The sequence below is a fragment of the Schistocerca americana genome, chromosome 2 (assembly GCF_021461395.2).
Source record: "Schistocerca americana isolate TAMUIC-IGC-003095 chromosome 2, iqSchAmer2.1, whole genome shotgun sequence".
NCBI classification, from domain to species: Eukaryota; Metazoa; Arthropoda; class Insecta; order Orthoptera; family Acrididae; genus Schistocerca; species Schistocerca americana.
The window spans coordinates 51,486,531-51,508,654 of NC_060120.1; the positions used below are offsets into that span (position 1 = coordinate 51,486,531).

Sequence of the window (22,124 nt, forward strand, 5' to 3'; positions counted from 1 at the left end):
TCTGAAGATTAACTGCAGAAAAGCGAAAACATGATGAGTTAATACGCCGTTAGAGGAATAACAGATATTAATGACTGCGTTTACGGGCTTTCTTGGCGTATTTCATTAATGAAGTCTTCTCGGGTGATCAGCCGAGTGGTAGCACCTTCTTGTCATAATTGCACTCAGAATAAAAACTTGTCAATATTTTCTATGATTTCATTTTCAATGACAAAATCTCCTCCGGTGACAAGCCGAGTGGCCGCGTCGTCTTGTTGCAGTTGTACTCAGAGTAAAAACTAGTCAGCATCTTGTATGACTTCATCATTAACGATAAAATCCTCTTGGGTGATCAACCGAGTGCTGGCGCCATTCTGTCGCAACGTTTCAAAGTTTTGTTTTCATCATCTTCAGGCGAAAACTCCCCTCTTCACCTGAAGATGATGACACTAAACTCATTGAAATGTTGCGACAAGACGGAGCTGCCATTAGGCTGGTCACCCGAGAAGATGTTATCATTAATGACGAGGTCACAGAAATTGTTGAAGAGTTTGTATTCTGAATATAACTGAAAATAATAAAGAGGTAGACACTTAAAAAGTATTGGAAGATAAAATTTCTAATATACTTTCAACAGAAAATCTACAACCAGTATTAAATTAAAGAACTGAAAATGTATGTTAAGAGCGCAAGCTGTTCAAAACGAGCGTTTACTGACGAGAAACGCAAACGTGCATGTCGGACGCAAGAAGACGAGACAGAAAAACAAGCGAATGGATAGAGAAACAACAGGAGTTGAGGATGTAATAATGACGGTTACAAAAATGAAACGGACATAGGCTGAGCATATAGCGAGACGCTACGAAAGGAAATTGATGAAGGAGAGTATCTGCTCTGCTTCTCTTGATTAGAAAAGACCTACAGTATGATAGAAGGGAAGTTGGACAAACGTGGATGGTAAAAATTGAAGATCACAATGTGCACTGATGAACCAAAATATTACCACAACCTTAAAGCGCGCCAGTCCATCTTTGAAACGCAATGCAGCAGCAATAATTAGAAAGAAATAAAGACATACAGTTTACAATGATAAACAACTTCGCTTAGATCATGTTCCACAAAAATGTTTGACACTCTCACAAATAAACAACTCCATGATCATCTCATTTCCTATGGTAACACTGACATTAAACGTGTAATCAAAACTCTCGCACGTGTGTAAGATAATATGTTAGTTAATAAGGCCTAAAAATTTAGTATTATTACAACAGCGCATGAAATAATATCATAGCCTAGAATCTAAGTACTCCCGGCCTTTCAAGCGTGTAGTTTTTTAACATCTCATGTACTTCTAGAGGTGTTTATCGCGTATCAGATGTATGCAGTGTCTAATTTTAGCGGACTGGTTGTAAACATGGAATTAAAGTAGGGCCTTGAAAGTTGCATAACTACTAACCTTTAAAGATACTCCTTTAGAAAAATAAACGTTTCCAGATACTGTTAGAAATTCCAATTCCAGAATGTCTGGGATATTTTGAAATCTGGCGAGAAAGTCCTTCACCTGCAAAGAAAAGGTGCAGTGACTATAACGAAATCCAGGGGAAGTGGTATACTTATCAGTGTACTTCATAAGACTTCTTCCTTGGAAAGTAAAACAGTGAACTCTAATATATCCTCGTTATTTTGCACATACGTCGACGGCATACTTCATACCTCCTTATAATACTCTTCAGAAAGGTGGACAAGTGGTACCGTGTCACTTCCTCGAAGAGGGTTCATTGAAAGTGATCCGTTCTTCAATTTATACAGATTGCTCATCACCAGCAACAGATCCGAAGTTTTTTTAACTGGCAAAAACCGACGGCGTGGAACGTTGACTCCTAAACAGTAGTAATACAAATTTTCTGGCGGTTAAAGTATTACTTTACGTTAAAGTGCACAAAAAATATAAGTGGAATGCGTACATAATTTTAAGCACTACAAAACTGATGCATTTTGGTGTATTTTAACAACATGACACAAATGTCTTTATCTTCAAATGTGTGATGTATGGGTAAGAGAAGCTGTAAGTAATTGTTGCAGTCAGTTTCTAACGAATGAATACTTTAAGATATTTGATATGTGCTATCTACACAGGGTAAAGCAACTAAGACAGGCCACCTCAAACATATTCAGAATAAATAAATACATCGAGATGAGGTTCTCGCCAGTTTACAGTGGGCAACATGGCAAATTTCCTGACGTTTGCAAGTAAATTTTATCGTTTATAATCGCCTAGTAACGACACTGATTGCTATTTCTAATGGAACTATATACTTTCTTCTGCGGCATTTGAAAGAATCTTCTAAGGGAACTCCAACGACATAACCTGTGTGCGACTCGCACAGTATCAAGATAACATCGGCACAAACCACTGTCCCGCATCCTACTATAGCAAAAGTAAGCAGGCACGGTTCGTGTGTCTATTATCACGGCTGTTATGCTAAGTGCTCATAATGTTGACCTTGAGCACTGCTAAACGCTATAAAGTTATTCTGGAGATGCAATAGTGCACGTTGAATTAAATCTGGAGTTAACGTCAGCACAGGTCCGTGTTATAGGGCATTTTACGCCTTCGGGAGTCGTCGGTGTTTCCTAACAAATCTCTTATTTCAATTTTCACCACAGATAAAAGTATACAAGTGTTAAGGTTGGTGCGTGTGCGGACCATTTTGCGTTTCCTGAACGAACGTCCCAGTACTCTCCAAATGCTCTCTTAAGAGGGTCGGTCATTACGTATGCAAAATGGCAGGGATATCCATCAAATTGGTACCACACTGATTGTTTTATATCCAATGGGATGTCTTCCAATAACTGCGGCAGCAGCAAATCTTAGAAATCGAGATTTAGATATAGATTCCCGTCGATAAAACGGGGACCAATGATGGGTGTCCTGAGAAACACGCACCAAATATTGATAGACAAAGATCGTTGTTTTTATCCACTCCTTTGAGTCACTGTGGATTTTCAACTGGCGATTAGTGCATATTGCGAAGATTTACTTGTCCATGGTTTGTAAACGATGCTTCTTACTTCAACAAAATTTTTCATACATATGCCTCATCTCTTTGTACTTTTCGTAGAGATGTTTGCAGTATGACAAGCTACAGTTATTACATATTCTTTAAGTGATTTCACCACGAACTTACTGACAAGAACTTCACCGCATCCAACTTTGCTAAATCGGCTTTTTCACGGATAAAGAACCGCACTCGTTAGATGTGCTATTAATTCTCTAATGTATCACCAGCCGCATCGTAAGATCTACGGAACTTATTTTTGGTTATAATGTTTACAGACTGGGGCAAGCGTTGTTCTCAGTGGAGAAGCGCATGTTTCTAGATAATTATGCAACCACTCACAGACTTTACATGCATCGTACACCATGAAATACAAAAATGCCAAGTGTAACATTATAAGATGTTAAAATCACATTTTTTTCCAAACAGCTACAAATTATGAAACATTCTGGAAGATTAAAACTGTATGCCAGACCGAGCCTTGAACTCGGGAACACTGCCTTTGCCGGCCGCGGTGGTCTCGCGGTTCTAGGCGCGCAGTCCGGAACCGTGCGACTGCTACGGTCGCAGGTTCGAATCTTGCCTCGGGCATGGATGTGTGTGATGTCCTTAGGTTAGTTAGGTTTAAGTAGTTCTAAGTTCTAGGGGAATGATAACCACAGCAGTTGTGTCCCATAGTGCTCAGAGCCATTTGAACCATTGAGCCAACACTGCCTTTCGCGGGCAAGTGCTCTGCCAACTGAGCTACCCAAGCACAACTCACGACCCCTCCTCACAGCTTCGCTTCCACCAGTACCTCGTCTCTTATCTTCCAGACTTCACAGAAGCTCTCCTGCGAAACTTGCAGAACTAGCACTCCTGGAAGAATGTATATTGCGAAGATATGGCTTTGGCACAGCCTGGGGCACACTCCGCTGCAGAGTGAAAATTTCTTTCTAGCTACAAATTAACTCATATAACTTTTCACAGCGAAAAATTCGACAAATGACCGGCCTGTGAGCAAAGTGATTTACTCTCGCAACATTCCCGGTGAACTTGATATAATGCCTGGAAAGAGAACGAGTTTGAACGCAAAGAGCGAAGGAGGCAAGATCAACGAAAAACATTCATTTTGAAATGTGACGACATTACCGACTGAGAAATCTCATCAATACAGCAGCATTAAACAGGGGACAGCTTTTAAGTGGTGTGCATAGGGTTACATAGAAATATTCATTTGCTGAGGGCTCGCTTGAAGCTGCACTGTAAGCACGAACGTTAACGAGGTAATTTGCATTTTCAGCAGTTAGTCTCCTTGACTCGTTCTAGTTTAATGCAGACAACAATAATGCTTAGCCGCGCCGTCTATGGCGTCTTGTCACGGTCCAGTTTGGTCCCATAAGGCCTTTCCACAAATTTCCAAATAATGCTTAAATGCACCTGTAATCATACACTCATCAAAAAAAGTTTTGCATCACGCCGGTTCCCAGAACTCATCAAAACAGACAATGACTGTGGATATTGTATCACAGACACAGTCCCTTTGACTGTTCAGAGATGTCACTAAACCCACCCAAAGATGTAAACAACCATGCATGAGCGGCGCCTATTAAACGGAGGGAGTCCGACAGCCGATCAGTTCCAGTCATTCCACCAGGAAGGAGGTACACGGCTGTAGTTCAACCACGCCTAGACGGTCAATACCGCGCTTCGATCGCGTCCGCAGTGTTACTTTTTGTCAGGAAGGACTCTCAACAAGGGAAGCGTCCAGGCGTCTCGGAGTGAACCAAAGAGATATTGTTCGGACATGGAGGAGATACAGAGAGACAGGAACTGTCGATGACATGCTTCGCTCAGGCCGCGCAAGGGCTACTACAGCAATGGATGACTGCTACCTACGGATTATGGCTCGGAGGAACCTTGACAGCAACGCGACCATGTTGAATAATGCTTTTCGTGCAGCCACAGGAAGTCGTGTTACGACTCAAAATGTGCGCAATAGGCAGCATGCCCGCAGCTTCACTCCCGACGCCCATAGCTGTTCATTTTTGACACACAACCTACGACCCGCTTAGAGACGGAAGTGATGACACTTTTGCATGACCTGACCATCATCTTGCAGGACAATGCTCAAGCACGCACAGTGCAGGCTGTTACTGATTTGTTTGACTGACGGGGCTCCTAAGTGCTATACCACCTACTGCAGTCCCCTGACTTAAGCCCTCTTGAGTTCAACTCGATTTCTAAACTGAAGGAAACACTTCACGTCATTCGCTTCAGAAATGCTACAAATTCGTCGGGCAATAGACCGCGCCGCTAGAACTGTCAACACAACTGGCACTGCTAAGAGTATCCTACGACTTCCACATCGCTGGTAACGGGTTATGCACAATGCTGGTGACTACTTTGAAGGTCAGTACAACTTTGAAACACGTATCTATTTTGTACGAGCTGTAAATAAATACTTGCCACTATTAGCACAACACAGATTATTTAATCAATTACGAAACCATGGATTATGGCTGAATATACAGTACGCATAGGAAAAATAAAGGAGTTCGAAAATCCACCGTCTGCTGAAGCACTATACAATGATGAGCGAAACATTATGACAAGTGACCGCCGCGAGATAGAATGGTGTCTGATTGCAGGCACGTGGCCAGGTAAAGAAAATACACTGCCTGACAAAAAAAGTGAAGAACAGAGAAGACATGTTCATATGTCATTGTAACTGTTTATACGTACTCAGCATCGCCGGTCATGTGAATGATCACGGTTGCTGTCCTCTTTCACAGCCAGAGAGCATGAGTCTTATTCATATTCAGTGTTGTTCTCAGGCCTAGGGTATATGAGGGACGTGAACAGCTTCAGATTTTGAGTGACCACTATGAAGGACACGGAGATGCCACATATTCGTGTGAGACAGCATTATCAGAACAGGACAGTTATCGGTCTCCATTTGGTTGGCTGATCGAGTCATCCAATATCCAGATTTTTGCGCCATTCACATGTGACAGTGGTCCGATGTTGGACTACATTCGAATGTGAGGGAATACATAGACGTCGTCAAGTTTGTGGTTGACCACGTTTGACCTCCAGAAGGGAGACAAGCAGTATTGTCCACCAGGCACGTTCTGACTCCTTCACATCTGGGTTTGCCATCCGAGAACAAGTAATGGACTCCCTGCAACATTTTGTATCCCCCCATACAATTGGGTTGAGACTAGCAACAGCCGGTCTAGAGAATTACGGCCGCATGTGTAGGCTGCTGCTAACATCGCTGTATTTGGAGAGGTGGCTCAAAATGGCTCTGAGCACCATGGGACTTAACAGCTGAGGTCATCAGTCCCCTAGAACTTAGAACTACTTAAACCTAACTAACCTAAGGACATCACACACATCCATGCCCGAGGCAGGATTCGAACCTGCGACCGTAGCGGTCACGCGGTTCCAAACTGAAGCGCTTAGAACCGCACGGCTACACTGGCCGGCTTTGGAGAGGTGCCATGATTGGAAGCGTGAACTGCGATTGAATGGCGTTGCGCTGTGTTCAGCGAGGAATCATGGTTCTGCACTACTCCAGATGACTATCGTTGGCAAGTATGGTGGTGACCTTGGAAAACGTCTCGCTCTTCCAATGTTTTAGAGCGGCACAGAGGTATTAGTCCCAGCGTCGTGGTGTGGAGAGTCATCGGACACGGCTTGGGGTCACGGCGGGTAGTGACGTAATTCTGACGGCACCATGTCACGTACATACTCCATCCTCACATGTTACCTCTCTTGCACAGAATCGTGCTGCCATTTTTCAGTAGGACAATGCTTGTCCACAAACGTCATGAGTCGCTATTAACCATTCTCATTATATTTTACATAATAAAACAATCCCAACCGCATAAAGAAGTTTATTAATTTAATGATGACCGGTTTCGACCACTGTTCTGGCATATTGCTCCGAGAGTGGCACCTGCTCCTCGCTATCTTCAGCAGTCTCCCATGGACGATGTACAGAACAGTGGTCGAAACCGATCACCAGTAAATAAATAAACATCTTTAAGTGGTTCGGACTGTTTCATTTCAAAAAATTTTAAAATTATTGTAGCCGATGACTTTCTAATAGAATCACCGTAAAAAGTTTCAAAAACATTTATCTGTGTGATGTTGAAGTATTCCCACGTTCAGCAAAATCCCCAGATCTGTCCTCAATAGAACATGTGTGTGCCCGGCTCGGACGTCAGCTACGTCACAGTGGCAGTATCTAGGAAATCATGGACTAGTTACAACAGTCGTGAGCCAACTTGCCCAGGGAGAGAATACAGCTGCTGTACGACTCCCTTCACAACCGACTCAGTGCCTGCGTCCAGGCCAGAGGGGGTGCGACATCTTACTGATGTATGGTTCCAAGTTCTTTCTATATTTGACTCAATATTGTACCACTGAAATCACATACCATATCAGCCAGTGAAGTTTTATTTCGTTTCTTCTTCCCCTTCTGACGCTTCATTGTTTTGTCACTCAGTGTATAAGCGAGGCAAACACAAATGGTTGTTCATTCCAAAGACGATACGGACAACAAACGGGGTTCAAAATGGTTCAAATGGCTCTAAACACTATGGGACTTAACATCTGAGGTCATCAGTCCCCTAGACTTAGAACTACTTAAACCTAACTAACCTAAGGACATCACACACATCCATGCCCGAGGCAGGATTCGAACCAGCGAGCGTAGCAGCAGCGCGGTTCCGGACTGAAGCACCTAGAACCGCTCGAGCACACCGGCCGGCAATAAATGGGGAAGTTTATAGGTAAAGACGACTTTGACACAAGGCAGCTATCAGAAGTTCGGGTGCTTTTGTCGTGAGCATCTACGGAAAGAGTGGAAGGACAGTGAAAACATCAGTAGACGACAATGGGTCGGACACACGCCTCATCACAGAACGTGGGTGTCTGGGGCTTGTCGACTATGTAAAGCATGATATTCTGTGATCTCTGGTAGGTCTGATGACAGAGTACGATTCTAGTGCAGGCAGAATTTTTTCAGAGCACACTTTTTAGCGCACAGTGTTCAATATCAAGCTCCAGCAGACGTCCCTTACGTGTTTCCAAACTGATCCAGTGGTACTAACAATTACGATTACAGTGGGCACCCATTATCGTGATTGGACCGTGGATCAACGGAAATGTGTCACCTTGTCGGATGAATGACGTTTTCTATTACGTCATCCAGGCAAAGGGCTTGGCTACTAGCAACAGGCGCTGCATCATGGACACGGGTCGTTGGGAGCAGTATCATGCTAAAGCAGAAATTCACCTCGGTAGTAATCGAACGCACCAGGACAGATGTGGATTACATGAACATTAATGTTGACCAATTGCATTTTATCATGCTTCATATCTCCCCAGACAGCGATTTCATCTTCCAGTATGATAACTGTCCGTGCGAGAGTGGTTTGAAGAGTATGGTAGTGCACTCACTATGATGCCTTATCCACCAGATTCGCCTTTTCTCAAGCCAAAGGAGCACAACAGGGATGTTATCGGACGGCAGCCCCGCATACACACAGTACCATCTTGTAATTTACGGGAATCACTTGACTTCTGCCTAGACATCCGGTGTCACATACTTCTCAGGACCTACCAATGACTTTTCGAATCCATGTCACACAGAACCGCTGCTATATTGCTTTCCAAAGGTGGCCCAACATGTTGCTGATCAAGTTCAAAATGGCTCTGAGCACTATGGGACTTAACATCTGTGGTCATCAGTCCCCTAGAACTTAGAACTACTTAAACCTAACTAACCTAAGGACATCACACACATCCATGCCCGAGGCAGGATTCGAACCTGCGACCGTAGCGGTCACGCGGTTCCAAACTGAAGCGCCTAGAACCGTACGGCCACACCGGCCGGCGCTGATCAAGTAGTCATAACGTTTTGGCTTACCAACGTCTATTAAGACGCGCCACGGTAAGTCACAGCAGCTTGTAGGCATGCCAGCTGGCACGAGATCTACAGTCTGAACTATCAACATTGCCCGCCTACTACATTAACAATATTATGGCTGAAGTTTTCCTACACTGGTGTTGCACATGAGCACAGGGCATTTTTTCTTATTGTGCCTCTCACTCCTCTGTCAGCGGGCATCTCGTGGCGTGACCATTAAAACAGCAACGCCAGCAAGATTATCAAATAACGAAATTTTGGTTTTTGTGCGTATACACTGTAGTAGGATAAATACTTCATTAAACTTTTAATTTATTTGGGAGTATACAAGTTGAGAAATTTAATGCACAGAGCTGTCACATTGGCTAGCAGCAATGGCTCTAGCCTGGCTGAGCATAAAGTAGAACTTTGGTTCAAATGGCTCTGAGCACTATGGGACTCAACTGCTGAGGTCATTAGTCCCCTAGAACTTAGAACTAGTTAAACCTAACTAACCTAAGGACATCACAAACATCCATGCCCGAGGCAGGATTCGAACCTGCGACCGTAGCGGTCTTGCGGTTCCAGACTGCAGCGCCTTTAACCGCACGGCCACTTCGGCCGGCCCAAGTAGAACTGATCTTAGATGAGAGATATGGGTATGTCATTCCATTTTGCTTCTGGTCTGTGCCAGAGTTCATCAATTGTATGGTTGGTGAGGGGGGGGGGGGGCGTTAGACTATCAACAACCCATGAACATGAATGAGATTTTTCACTCCGCAGCGGAGTGTGCGCTGATACGAAACTTCCTGGCAGATTAAAACTGTGTGCCGGACCGAGACTCGAACTCGGGACCATTGCCTTTCGCGGGCAATTGCTCTACCAACTGAGCTACCCAAGCACGACTCATGCCCCGTCCTCACAGCTTTACTTCTGCCAGTACCTCGTGTCCTACCTTCCAAACTTTGCCGAAGCTCACCTGCGAACCATGCAGAACTAGCACTCCTGAAAGAAAGTATATTGCGGAGAACCCCGATGCTGTGGCTAAGCCATGTCTCCGCAATATATTTTCTTTCAGGAGTGCTAGTTCTGCATGGTTCGCAGGAGAGCTTCTGTAAAGTTTGGAAGGTAGGAGACGAGGTACTGGCAGTAAAGAGATAATATGTGTCAACTAAGTTGTTGATGCTCAAACGTAAAAATCATTCATTTTTAGAGCAGAAAGAGTGGAAGAATACAGCTATGATAACCATATTGTCTGAATGAGTAACATGCACCGTTCGAACTGTGATGGGTAGTAGAAGATTGGAGGCAATTCTAATTCAGACAGATGTTATCATTCATCCTTTAGTTGTCCACGGACTGTGGTATCATATTCTGACCTGAGATTCATTCAGAATATACTACTAAGGACCACGAAGGACTACCCCTGATATCGATTTTTACGGTTATGCTCTCGAAGAAGACAACAATCTCAGCTTGTATTAGCCATTGGAAGTATAATATCGTCGAATTTTGGCCACGACGGAGTTCACGAAGCTGCTACTTGTGCAAAACGATTGTTCTCAGTGGGTGCCCCGATGTGTGCAGTGGACACAGATCAATACGGAAAATTTCTTTTCGCGGATGTGTTCCTATTTAGCTGCCGCAGAGGCAAATTCCTTGATAGGTGAAGACCATTGCATTTACAACAACCATCTGCTCAGCGATCTGAAAAAAAGACAATTTGTATGATTTTTAACGAAATTAACTTCTATTTGTAAGCATTAATTGCCCATTTACAAATGAATCTATACAATTTTCATTTTTCTTTTGCATTATAATATGTGTTTCAAATTACATTGTCATATCCACGCAACACTACTTCTTTATGTAACTGAAACTGTAAAGAGTAATTATAGTACTGAAATGTAATTCTGTTATAAACAGCAACGTTGCTGTAACAAGCTGGCTCACAAATAACGGATTTTTCACATGAGGTTAAAACTATTCCGCTTAAATGCGTATACTTTAAACGAGGAATAAAGAGGGAGTGTGAGAGAAAAAGTGAGATTCTGAAAACGCTGCGAAACTCCTCTTTGCACACGATTTTCTCGTAAATTCGAGACAGAAGGCATAAACCGGTCGTAGTCCGCAATGAATGAACGAAACACAAATAAAATTTACATTGCTGTCGATGGACCATTGGACTTTCCTTACTAAACTGTGGCGTATTTCAAGCAAATTGCAGCAATTTCCATAAATCATGGTGTTGAATACGAAAACGAATCGAGGCAGCAGGTTTCATTCCATACCTACGGCTCAACGTAAAATTTTTATCGTTGGTGGCTACTGCATTTGATATTTAGCACTAGTGAGGATACTGTGTTACTGGACCAGAAGGGAGTTACAACGGGAAAACCAGAAGTTACCATTCATGCTTTAAAAAATCTGCATTCAAACACATGCATATTTGAAAGCAATGTGAGAAAGCAAAAGACCTTTAACTTATATTTTTTCACAATTATTTTTTTAATTTCAATAAATGTCTCGAAGATAAGAGTCTCATTCAACTACTTTATGAATATAACGAGGATGTTAATTAGGATGACTGTAGCAGACAAGAAACTTGTTATTTAACTAGCTAGTTATCTGGAGTTGCACACTACCTGTTTATCACAGTCTTATGTTTGATAGGAAAATGGATGAATGTGTAACTATGTATTCGATTACGTCTTTTTCCTTCTCACTGCCTTTATTTTTCCATCTCGCTCCTAAGCGTGCCAGAGGTGTCTTATCTACTCAATATTTTTTTTTCTACATCCAAGGACACGTAGGAACCAAGTTCGGGAACCATCGTTCATTCGACTGGTTTTGTGTTGTACTACTTCTCTTCTTACCTTGTGCTAATCTTTTCATGCCTACGTATCTAACACACACAACATTTTCTATAATCTGTTTCGCATATTCCAGTTTCTGTCTCCTCCCATTTTTCTGTCTCTCAATTGCGAAGTCCACTGCCAAAATAACTATTCGTGGATGCCCTAGCAAATGTCCCACTAACTTGTTGCTTCTTCTGGTAAAGATCTTCCCAACATCCCTTTCCTCACCAAGCCTTCGTAGTATTCCTTAATTTTGTGCATTATCTGTCCAATTAATTTCGAACATTCTTTGATACCACAACATTCATAACACTTCCAGTTTCTCAATCTCCGGATAAACGATGATCCACGTAACGCTTCCATACAATGGTTGCACTCTAAGCGTACACTTTCAGAAATTTCTTCATATGTTACAAATCAATATCACACAGCTGTAGAGCTCTTTCATGGATGAAAGCAGTTTTCACTTGTTCCAAAATACTTCTGGTATCTTCTAGCCTTCAGCAACCTTATATGATCTAGATTGTTATACAATGTTTCGGAAATTCCCATTGCAAACTTCTAGAACCTGTAAAGGAGAGTGATTACATAATATTTTGAATAGGAACCCATGTCCGGAAACGTACCGTTTCCGTTATACAGCGGTTTCAGTTCAGATATGCAACGTGTCCACCTCAGCAAAGGGAAAGAGAAAAGCCTCAGAGTTGTTTGTCCTGATATGCATTAGAGTAGACAGGATGACATGTGGTACGTCAAACGGTCACCTGATGTCACTCTACGTCTGCCTTCCTGCGAGAGCTTTTCAATTCCTGTGCTTCTCCGATACACTAAACGTGATTCGGTACACGTTTTCGGAATACACAGACATGCATCTTGTGTAAAGTGAAGCTCGAGGTAATGGAAGAGCTGTTAGTGGGCTGTATCGTGCACAAATGTCAACCTCACCTACCCGAGTTGCAGCTAAGGATTGCTGCACGGTACACCCTGTTATTGCTAACGAGGCTCTGACGACCGAGTGTTTCCCGGGATAAGGAAACGCCCCCTATCAAGTGCCAACGGTCTCAAAGAGAGCGGATGAGCGGATAGAGGCAGGGCACTCTCTTGTCCTTGGAGTGAGAAATTGCTCCTAAAGGCGGAAGAACTTCACAGTCAACGGCATAGGATGGAGAAGGCAACGGGAAACCACTCCATTAAAGATCACTCAAGATATCCCAAGAATCAGTAGCGCACCATGCCAGAATCTTCTGTTAAACATAAATCCGGAGTAATAGTCCCCCAATCGGATCTCCGGGTGGGGACAATGGAAGGTCAGGCAAAGTTGAAGAATACACTAAAAATAGCAACATGGAATGTAAGAACACTCCTCCAATGCGGGAAATTAGAGAACCTCAAACTAGAGATGGACAGAATGGGAACAGACATAATAGGAATATCTGAGATGCGATGGCCTGAACCAGGAGACTTCAGATCAGGAAATTATCGTATCATTCATACAGGTACTAACCAAGGAACAACTGGAATCGGTGGAGTTGGAATAATTCTAAAAGGAAAACTCGGGAATCTAGTCACAGGATATGTGCAATTTAACTCTAGGATAATACTAGTCAAAATTGGAACCAAACCAAAGAACACGGTAATAGTACAAGTCTATATGCCGACATCGGCAGAAGAAGACGATGTAATAGAAACAGTGTATGAAGACATCAACAAAGTTATAAATTATGTTAAAGGTGAAGAGAACTTAATTATAATGGGAGATTGGAATGCTAGTGTTGGAGAAGAGAAAGTTGACGGAATTGTAGGGAAATATGGTCTAGGAGATAGAAACGAAAGAGGAAGCCGGCTAATTGAATTTTGTGCCAAAAACAAGTTGGTCATAGCGAACTCCCTTTTCAACCACCATAAAAGAAGAAGGTACACGTGGAAAGCCCCAGGAGATACTAGAAGACACCAAATCGACTATATATTAGTAAAATCGCGTTTTAAAAACCAAATCAAGGATTGCAGAAGCTACCCGTCTGCGGATATTAATAGTGATCACAACCTTGTAATGATGAAATGCTTACTCAAACTCAAGCGATTAGAGAGAAAAACGAACAAAGTATGGAACAGAGATAACCTAAAGTCTGAAGAACTAGTGATCCCTTATGCACGGAAAACTGATGAGATGGCATCAAACATTATTCCCGGGAGTACTAACGAGGAGTGGAAACAAATCAAAGAAGGCATACATAAAGCAGCAGAAGAATTTATTGGGAAAGCCAAACCTGTAAACAGGAAAGAGTGGATAACACCTGAAATAATTTGTCTAATGGAAGAAAGAAGACTATACAAAAATGCCTCTGACGAGCAAAGCGAAAACAAATATAGAAAGCTTAGAAACCAAATAAACAGAGAATCTAGGAAAGCAAAAGAAAATTACCTCAACAGCATTTGTAAAGAGGTGGAGGAAAACATGGTTAAAGGAAAAACTGACTTGGCCTACAGAACAATAAAACAAAACTTTGCTAAACGGAAAGTAAAATCTTCAGGAACTATAAAGAACAAAGAGGGCAAGGTACTATTTGGATATGACACGCTGAAGAGATGGCAAGAATACATTGAAGAGCTATATCAAGGAGACCCTCTAACAGATAATATGATAGAATTAAGCGAAGAAGTAGAGAAAGAAGAACTAGGGGACACAATTCTGAAAGATGAATTTGAAAAAGCACTAAAAGAACTACCAGATAAGAAAGCGGCAGGTGTTGATGATATACCTTCTGAACTAATTAAGAAATCAGGAGACAAAATGAAAGCTACATTACTGCAACTCATACAGAAAATATACAAAACAGGTGAAGTTCCTGAAGACTATCAGAAATGCATCATATTCCCCATACCTAAGAAAGCATCTACTATGGACTGTGAAAACCATCGAACACTCAGTCTTCTTTCACACGCATCAAAAATTCTAATAAGAATAATTTTGAAAAGAGTTGAAAACCAATTGAATAGCACTCTAAGTGAAGACCAATTCGGTTTTAGAAGCGGTGTAGGGACGAGGGAAGCAATCTTATCTTTAAGACTAATAATTGAGAAACAAATTTCCAAAAACAAACAAGTATTTATAGCCTTCGTAGACCTCGAAAAGGCATTTGACAATGTTGTATGGCCAGAAATGTTTAGAATTCTGAAGAAGGCTGGTCTGAAATATAATGATAGAAGGATAATCTTTAAAATATACCAAAATGAAACAGCCTTAGTTAAGAAGGAAAACAAAGAAGAAACAGCAAGAATAAGGAAAGGAGTGAGACAGGGATGCCCACTATCTCCAGTAATTTTCAACGCATATATCCAAGAAGCAATAGACAAAATAAGAGAGAATATTGAAGTAGGAATAAAACTTAACGGAATGAAAATAGATATGTTGCGATATGCAGATGATATCGCCATAATTACAGAAAGGAAAGAAGATTTAGAAGCCGCACTCAATGAAATGGAAAACACCTTAAAAGAACAGTATGGAATGAAAATAAATAAGAAAAAGACTAAAGTGATGGTGAGTGGCGCCCTGAACTACAATGAACCCATACGAATAACAATAAAGGGAGAGAAACTAGGGCAGGTTACAGAATTTAACTACTTAGGTAGCAAAATAACAGCAGATGGAAGGAGCAAAAGTGACATTAAAAACAGAATACAACTTGCCAAAATAGCATTCAATGGAAAAAGAAACTTACTGACGAGTAGAAATGTTAGTTTAGACGTAAGAAAGAGAGTCATGAAAACCTATGTGTGGAGTACAGCCCTTTACGGATGTGAAACTTGGACTAGTGGAAAAGAAGAAAAGAGAAGATTAGAGGCATTCGAAATGTGGTGCTACCGGAGAATGGAAAAAATCAGCTGGCGAGACAAGGCTACAAACGAAGATGTCCTCAGAAGAGTGAAAGAAAACAGATCTCTTTGGCGAAATATACAGAAAAGAAGAATAACCTTCATAGGTCACATTTTACGGCATAACAATTTCATTAAGAGAATATTAGAAGGAATCATTGAAGGAAGAACTCGCCGAGGACGACCTAGATTAAGCTACATTCAACAAGTAATAAATGACATCGGGTGCCAGACCTATGCAGATATGAAGAAGAAAGTTGACAAAAGAACGGAATGGCGTGCTGCTGCCAACCAACCTGTGGGTTGATAACCGAAGAAGAAGAAGAAGATCGTGCACGATTTCCGCAACGCAGCACGCCATCACACAATTTTTTTGCCTAAGTTACGCAGCAGCTTCGAGAAACAGGTACCTTCACCGTGAGGAGGCAGGAATGTGGTGCTCCACGGCAATGACGCACGCTGCAAACTGAAGAAGATGTACTACATTGCACTGAAATGAAAATGAAATGATCGTATGGCATTTATTGGCCGGGATATCCCCTTCGAGGTTCGGCCGTCATGTCGCAAGTCTTTTTAGTTGACGCCACTTCGGTGACTTGCGTGTCAATGATGATGAAAATGATGATGAAGGACAAACAACAGCCAGTCCCCTGCCGGGAATCGAACCCGTTCCCCCTCGCGTTGAACAAAACGGTCGCGCGTGCAATGGGTGTTAGTCACAGTATCGTCTGGGACTTTCTGCGTGAGCAACAATTACATCCGTACCTCTCACAAAGAGTAGACGCTATGGGTGCAGCCGGTTTTCCACAAGGCGTTGCCAGCTGCATGCGACTCCTGCACCTCTGCATCGACACTCCTCTGATCCCATGTCGAGTTCCGTTCACGGATGAATGTAAATCCACTGGGGACTGTGTTTTGAATTCGCGAAACAGCCATGTCTCAGCAGACGAAAACCATCGTGCACGCATGTTCAGGATTTCAGCACCGTTTTGGCATTAACGTGTGGGCAGGTGTTCTGGACGGTCGTGTGATTGGGCCATATCTCCTTCCCCTCAAGCTAACTGGTCCTGCATACTTGATCTTCCTACAAAACGTATTGTATCCGTTCTTGGAAGCGTAATTGAATGTCCGTTGTGAAATGCGGTTTCAGCATGCTGGTACACTACCTCACATCTCACGTTCTGTTCGGAGACATCTTGACAGACGATATGGTGAAAGATGGATAGGCCGAGGTGGTCTATCCGCGTGGCCGCGGCGATCGCCGGATTTAACTCCTATGGACTACTTTTTGTGGGGTCGTATGCAAAGTTTAATTTACGAGACTCCTGTTGTAAAGCCAAAGGAAGATCTGCTGGCACGAGTTCTTGCTGCAGCACTAGAAATGGAGAGTGTGTCCAGAACATGCTTCGTAGGTAAAATGACTGTAACAACGTTGGTGGTCGCCATATCGAACTGCTGTTGTAATGCGTTAGTACTGTTCTGTAGCCCGCAGCTCGTGGTCGTGCGGTAGCGTTCTCGCTTCCCACTCCCGGGTTCGATTCCCGGCGGGGTCTGGGATTTTCTCTGCCTCGTGATGACTGGGTGTTGTGTGATGTCCTTGGGTTAGTTAGGTTTAAGTAGTTCTAAGTTCTAGGGGACTGATGACCATAGATGTTAAGTCCCGTAGTGCTCAGAGCCATTTGAACCATTTTGAACTGTTCTGTACGTATAGTATGCTGGGCTCTTTTTAGTTTTGGAGTAATATAAAATACAGACAAATGCGCTTAAGTGATAGATATTTCGCTAAATTTCCTTTCGAATTGTTAGCTAATAATTGTACTGTGTTACACCTAATTCAGTTCCTCAAGCAGAAGTGGATGAGGAAAATATCTGAACTGAAACCGTCGTAGAACGGAAACGGTACGTTTCCGGACGTGGGTTCCTATTCAAGATATTATGTATTCATTCCCTCTATAAGTCCTAGAAGTTTGTAAGTCCTAGAAGTTTGTAATGGGAATTTCCGAACACCCTGTGGGAAAACACATCAAGCATGAGAGGATGCAGGTGGTCCGCAGTAATGTACGTATAGTGCTTAGCTGTCGTGGTGCCTTCGATAACAACGGCAGGTCCACGTAGAAGCCAAGGTGAACGCTTCCACCGGCCAAAATTCATGGTTCAGTGCAAGCTAAAACAGTCGTTCTCCTGGATGATAACGTATCCAGGCACAGTCACCACCTGGTGTAACAAGAAACTTGTTCATTCCCACCAGACGAGACGTTTCCATTAATCTATAGTCCAATCTCGATGATGATGTGCCCACTGTAATTGTAACTGACGATGTCGTTGGGTCAGTATGGGAACACGAAAGGGTCGTCCACTGCTGAAACTTATTGGCAGATTAAAACTGTGTGCCGGATCGAGACACGAACTCGGGACCTTCTGTGAAGTTAGGAAGACAGGAAACGAGGTATTGGCAAAAGTAAAGCTGTGAGGAAGGGGCGTGAGTTGTGCTTGGGCAACTCAGATGGTAGAGCACTTGCCCGCGAAAGGCAAAAGTCCCGAGTCCGAGTCTCGTTCCGACACACAGTTTTAATCTGTAAGGAAGTTTCATATCAGTGCACAATCCGCTGCAGTGTGAAAATCTCATACTGGAAAAGTGTGTGCTGCAAAAAAAACTGGTTGCTGCAACTTCGTTGTACTCTGTGGTAAGATATGCCACAAATGGCCGAAAATGGGTACTGCTCCATTTCACTTTTGAGTTCCACCAGTTGTAGGAGCGTCAAGTAGAATTAATTGTTTAACATTAACAACAGGGCAAAAATTGTTCTTATGATAGTTCTGTCATACTTCATCCAAATGTATTTTCATCATTATTATGTTAAGAATTATTATTGGAGCCTTAGAATGTCTAAACCAAACATCACTATGACAAATTTCAGCGTTTTCATCTATTAGACATGCAGGATCAATAATTAGGCCACTAATTGTCACAGGGGGTAAGACTGGGACGTCCACATCTTATGAGAGGCGTTGACGTCCAACAGCTTGTCATCTAATCGTGACTTTACTGCTCTTCAGTCACTTTTCCATAGATGCTCATGACAGTAGCATGCGAACAGTCGACCAGCTTCGGTGTTTCTGAGATGCTCGTTCCCACTTGCAAGTTCTTAACAATCTGCCCTTTGTTGAAGTTGCTTTATCCTAGAATCTCAGCATTACAGCAACACAGACAAGGATGACGAACGGCCGCCTTATCATACGTCACTCACTGGTAAATAAACACAGGACTGCCGACGGACGAGCCGGCCGCTGTGACCGAGCGGTTCTAGACGCTTCAAACCGGAACCGCGCTGCTGCTACGGTCGCAGGTTCGAGTCCTGCCTGGGGCATGGATGTGTGTGATGTCCTTAGGTTAGTTAGATTTAAGTAATTCTAAGTCTAGGGGACTGATGACCTCATATGTTAAGTCCCATAGTGCTTAGAGCCATTCAACCATTTGAACCGACGGACATGCGAAAGACTCTGCGTGGTGTCAACCGCTGGTCAATAACAATATGTTTACCCGCAGGCTTACATAAAGCTCCACGTGGCACCACAACGCCAACATTGCCCAGGTCTGCCGCGATCACCGGACTACCAATCTACAGCAGTCATGTGCTCACCTGGGAACTGGACAAATAACTTTCTACCCAACGTGTATTTAAGCTCAAATGTGTGTGAATTCCCAAGGGACCAAACTGCTAAAGTCATTGGTCCCTAGACTTACACTCTACTTAAACTAACTTATGCTAAGAACAACACACACATCCATGACTGAGAGAGGACTTTAACCTCTGGCGGGAGGGGTCGCGCAATCGATGTGGCTGTATTTAAGCCTAGCCTGCCAGTTCTAACTGAAGCTCCAGTCTCGGAAATTCATCACTCCATTATATTCCGTGAGCAGACAAGCCGTTGCCAGCCCAAAGCTATCGACCACCATCGACCACTGCCTCATTCTAATTTGCCTCTGAGGAACAATAACTTTGTTACGGGGTCAGGGAGTCGAACCCGGGACTCCAGATGGCCAAGCTGAAGTCGAGACCCGCCGCGCCGTATTTTGTCAGGAGGCCGAGCATGTTCAAGAGTGTCAAGGGGCAGTGTAGGGTGATACAGTGGTGTTTGCTAACATTTATTTATTCTGACAATTTACAGTACTCGATGGGTGAAGCGTAGTGTCGGCGCATCAGCCACGCGCTGTCCTGAGTCCAGCTGGCTCAGCAGACTTCTGGTATGCCAACGCCACTGCTGCCGTCATCAAGGCCACCCAGCTGGAAGTCAGCCGTGCTCTCCCAGTTGCCGCCCGCCGATGCATTGCGACTTGCGCCGCGCTGCTGCCCGTGATTCCGGAGACTGCTACAAACCCTGGTCCTCGCTACCCTCTGCCCCATTTGGCCTGCTCTGTCCGACCGTGGGTGTACTGGTCCCTGTGGCCTTCGGGCCACCGCTGCTCCCAGGACAGGACCGCGCCCGCCTGGATGCTGTGCTAAAACTTGCTGCTAGTGGTGCTTGCCGGATGGCAACACCAGTCGCCATCTCTTGCGCTGCCGCAGTGCTGCTGCACCTCCTGCACCGTATGCCTCACCCGTACCCCAGTACGCCATGTGGGAAGCGAATGTGACCTATAGACTCGAGTGGAACCGGGACTTCCTGGACCCGCTGCAGACCGCTGTCACTGTCCTCTTTCAGGCAGACCGTGCGATCTCGAAGTTCCAGGCTGCTGTTCCATCCTGCCCTGGTGTTGTGTCCCCAGAGGCGGAATACAGCCTGCACTTTAACATTCACAGGCGAAGTCATCTCCATGACCCGGTATGGTTCATGGTACTTCAACAAGAATTTTTTCGTCTTTTCCTTAAGTGTATATGGATTTGTGATTAACACTCACTGACTTACCCTGTACTGTGGTAAAGGTCCCAACCGCTTATTCGGTTCTTCCTGCCTCTCGAACACTTTCGTATTGGCCTTCTGTACTCTCTTCCAGACTTTCAGTATTGCCCGTGCAAATTCCCTGACTGTGTGCCTATTATCTCCTGATTTCGGACGTAGAACGTCAAGTGGCGATGGCATCATTCTTCCATAGACCACCTCGAACGGTGACATTCCAACCCTGAATGTATTTTAGTGTTATAACTCGATGCCACGTATGGAAGATAAACAACCCAGTTATCATGGTTTCCATTCACATAGTAACTTAGCATATTCTAAATTGTCCTATGTACTCATTCCGTTCTCTCATTGACCTGTGGATGAAATGGACTGGTCCATATTTTTTTTAATTCTCAATTAACGACACAACTGTGACATTAATACGGATATGTAATTATGGTATCAGGCACCCCAAACTTCAATAATCAGTTATTGACTAAATCTTGTGCTGCCGTACCTGCCTGTTGGTCTGGTATTGCGATCATGGCTAGAAACCGCGAAAAGTGATTAGCTATAGTTGAAACTTAATGATTCCCTGCCGGTGTTTTGTTATTGGCCCGCAAATATCTAGCCCAATAAACTCAAATGGTTTTGAAGCCTCTGGTAACTGTTGCAATGGAATTCTTGTGCATGTCACATCTGCTCACTGTGCACATGGCACACAGTTTGCTATGTATTGTTCCACATCCCTTCCCCGAGTGCGCCACCAAAATCGTTCTGCTACTCACCTTCCTGTAGCTCGACGACTACCATGCCCTGAGAGCACATGATCATGGGCTTGCTTTAAGACTTCCTCTGTCAAACTCTTTGGAACCATTACCCATGGTCCGCACCTGGTATCTCTACACAACAAATTTCCCTCCACAATGAAATGTGGTTGAATTCTAAAACCCTGACACTCCTCATCCTCTGTTAGTGGCCTTTGCCATTACGCAACACTCTTACCCATTACTTCTAATGTGTCTAACTTGCGACTTAATGCATTTTCATTCCCATGTTTCTTCCCTGGCTTATGAATTACTTCAATGTCTAATTCACTTAATTTTAGAACCCACCATGTTAATCGACTACAAAGATCCTTGATTCCCAGTAACCATCTCAACACTGCATGATCCGTCACGACCTTAAACTTCCTACCATAAAGGTAACAACGAAAATACGTTACTCCATGTATTAAAGCCAACATCTCCTTTTCCATTGTGGAATAATTCCGCTCTGCCCTATTTAACTGTCTAGAAGCATCCTCCACCGGATGCTCCTGTCCATTCACCATTTGCCCCAAATCACATCCTGCTGCGCCATTTGAAGTGTCACATGATAAGATGAAGTCTTCTTCAAAATTCAGAAACACCAACACCGGAGCTGAAACTAATCTCATCTTTAATTCATCGAAAGCTTTCTGACATTGCTCCATTCACTGAATTTTAACCCCTTTCTTTAAAGGCTTTGTTAACGGTTCAGCTATTTTAGCAGAATCTTCTAAAAATTTGCGATAATATAAACATAACCCAA

At 43.4% G+C, this 22,124-nt stretch overlaps 1 protein-coding gene across 1 annotated transcript in view; it reads right to left on the bottom strand.

Annotated features, from left to right (window-relative positions):
* LOC124593779 (UTP--glucose-1-phosphate uridylyltransferase-like) overlaps positions 1-22,124 on the bottom strand; it is a 146,603-nt gene that overhangs the window by 6,523 nt on the left and 117,956 nt on the right. The window contains exons 6-7 of the mRNA XM_047132128.1: positions 1,693-1,859; positions 1,436-1,540 (exon numbers count right to left, since the gene is read on the bottom strand). Coding sequence (XP_046988084.1) covers positions 1,436-1,540; positions 1,693-1,859 — 272 coding nt within the window. The remainder of the gene's footprint in view (positions 1-1,435; positions 1,541-1,692; positions 1,860-22,124) is intronic.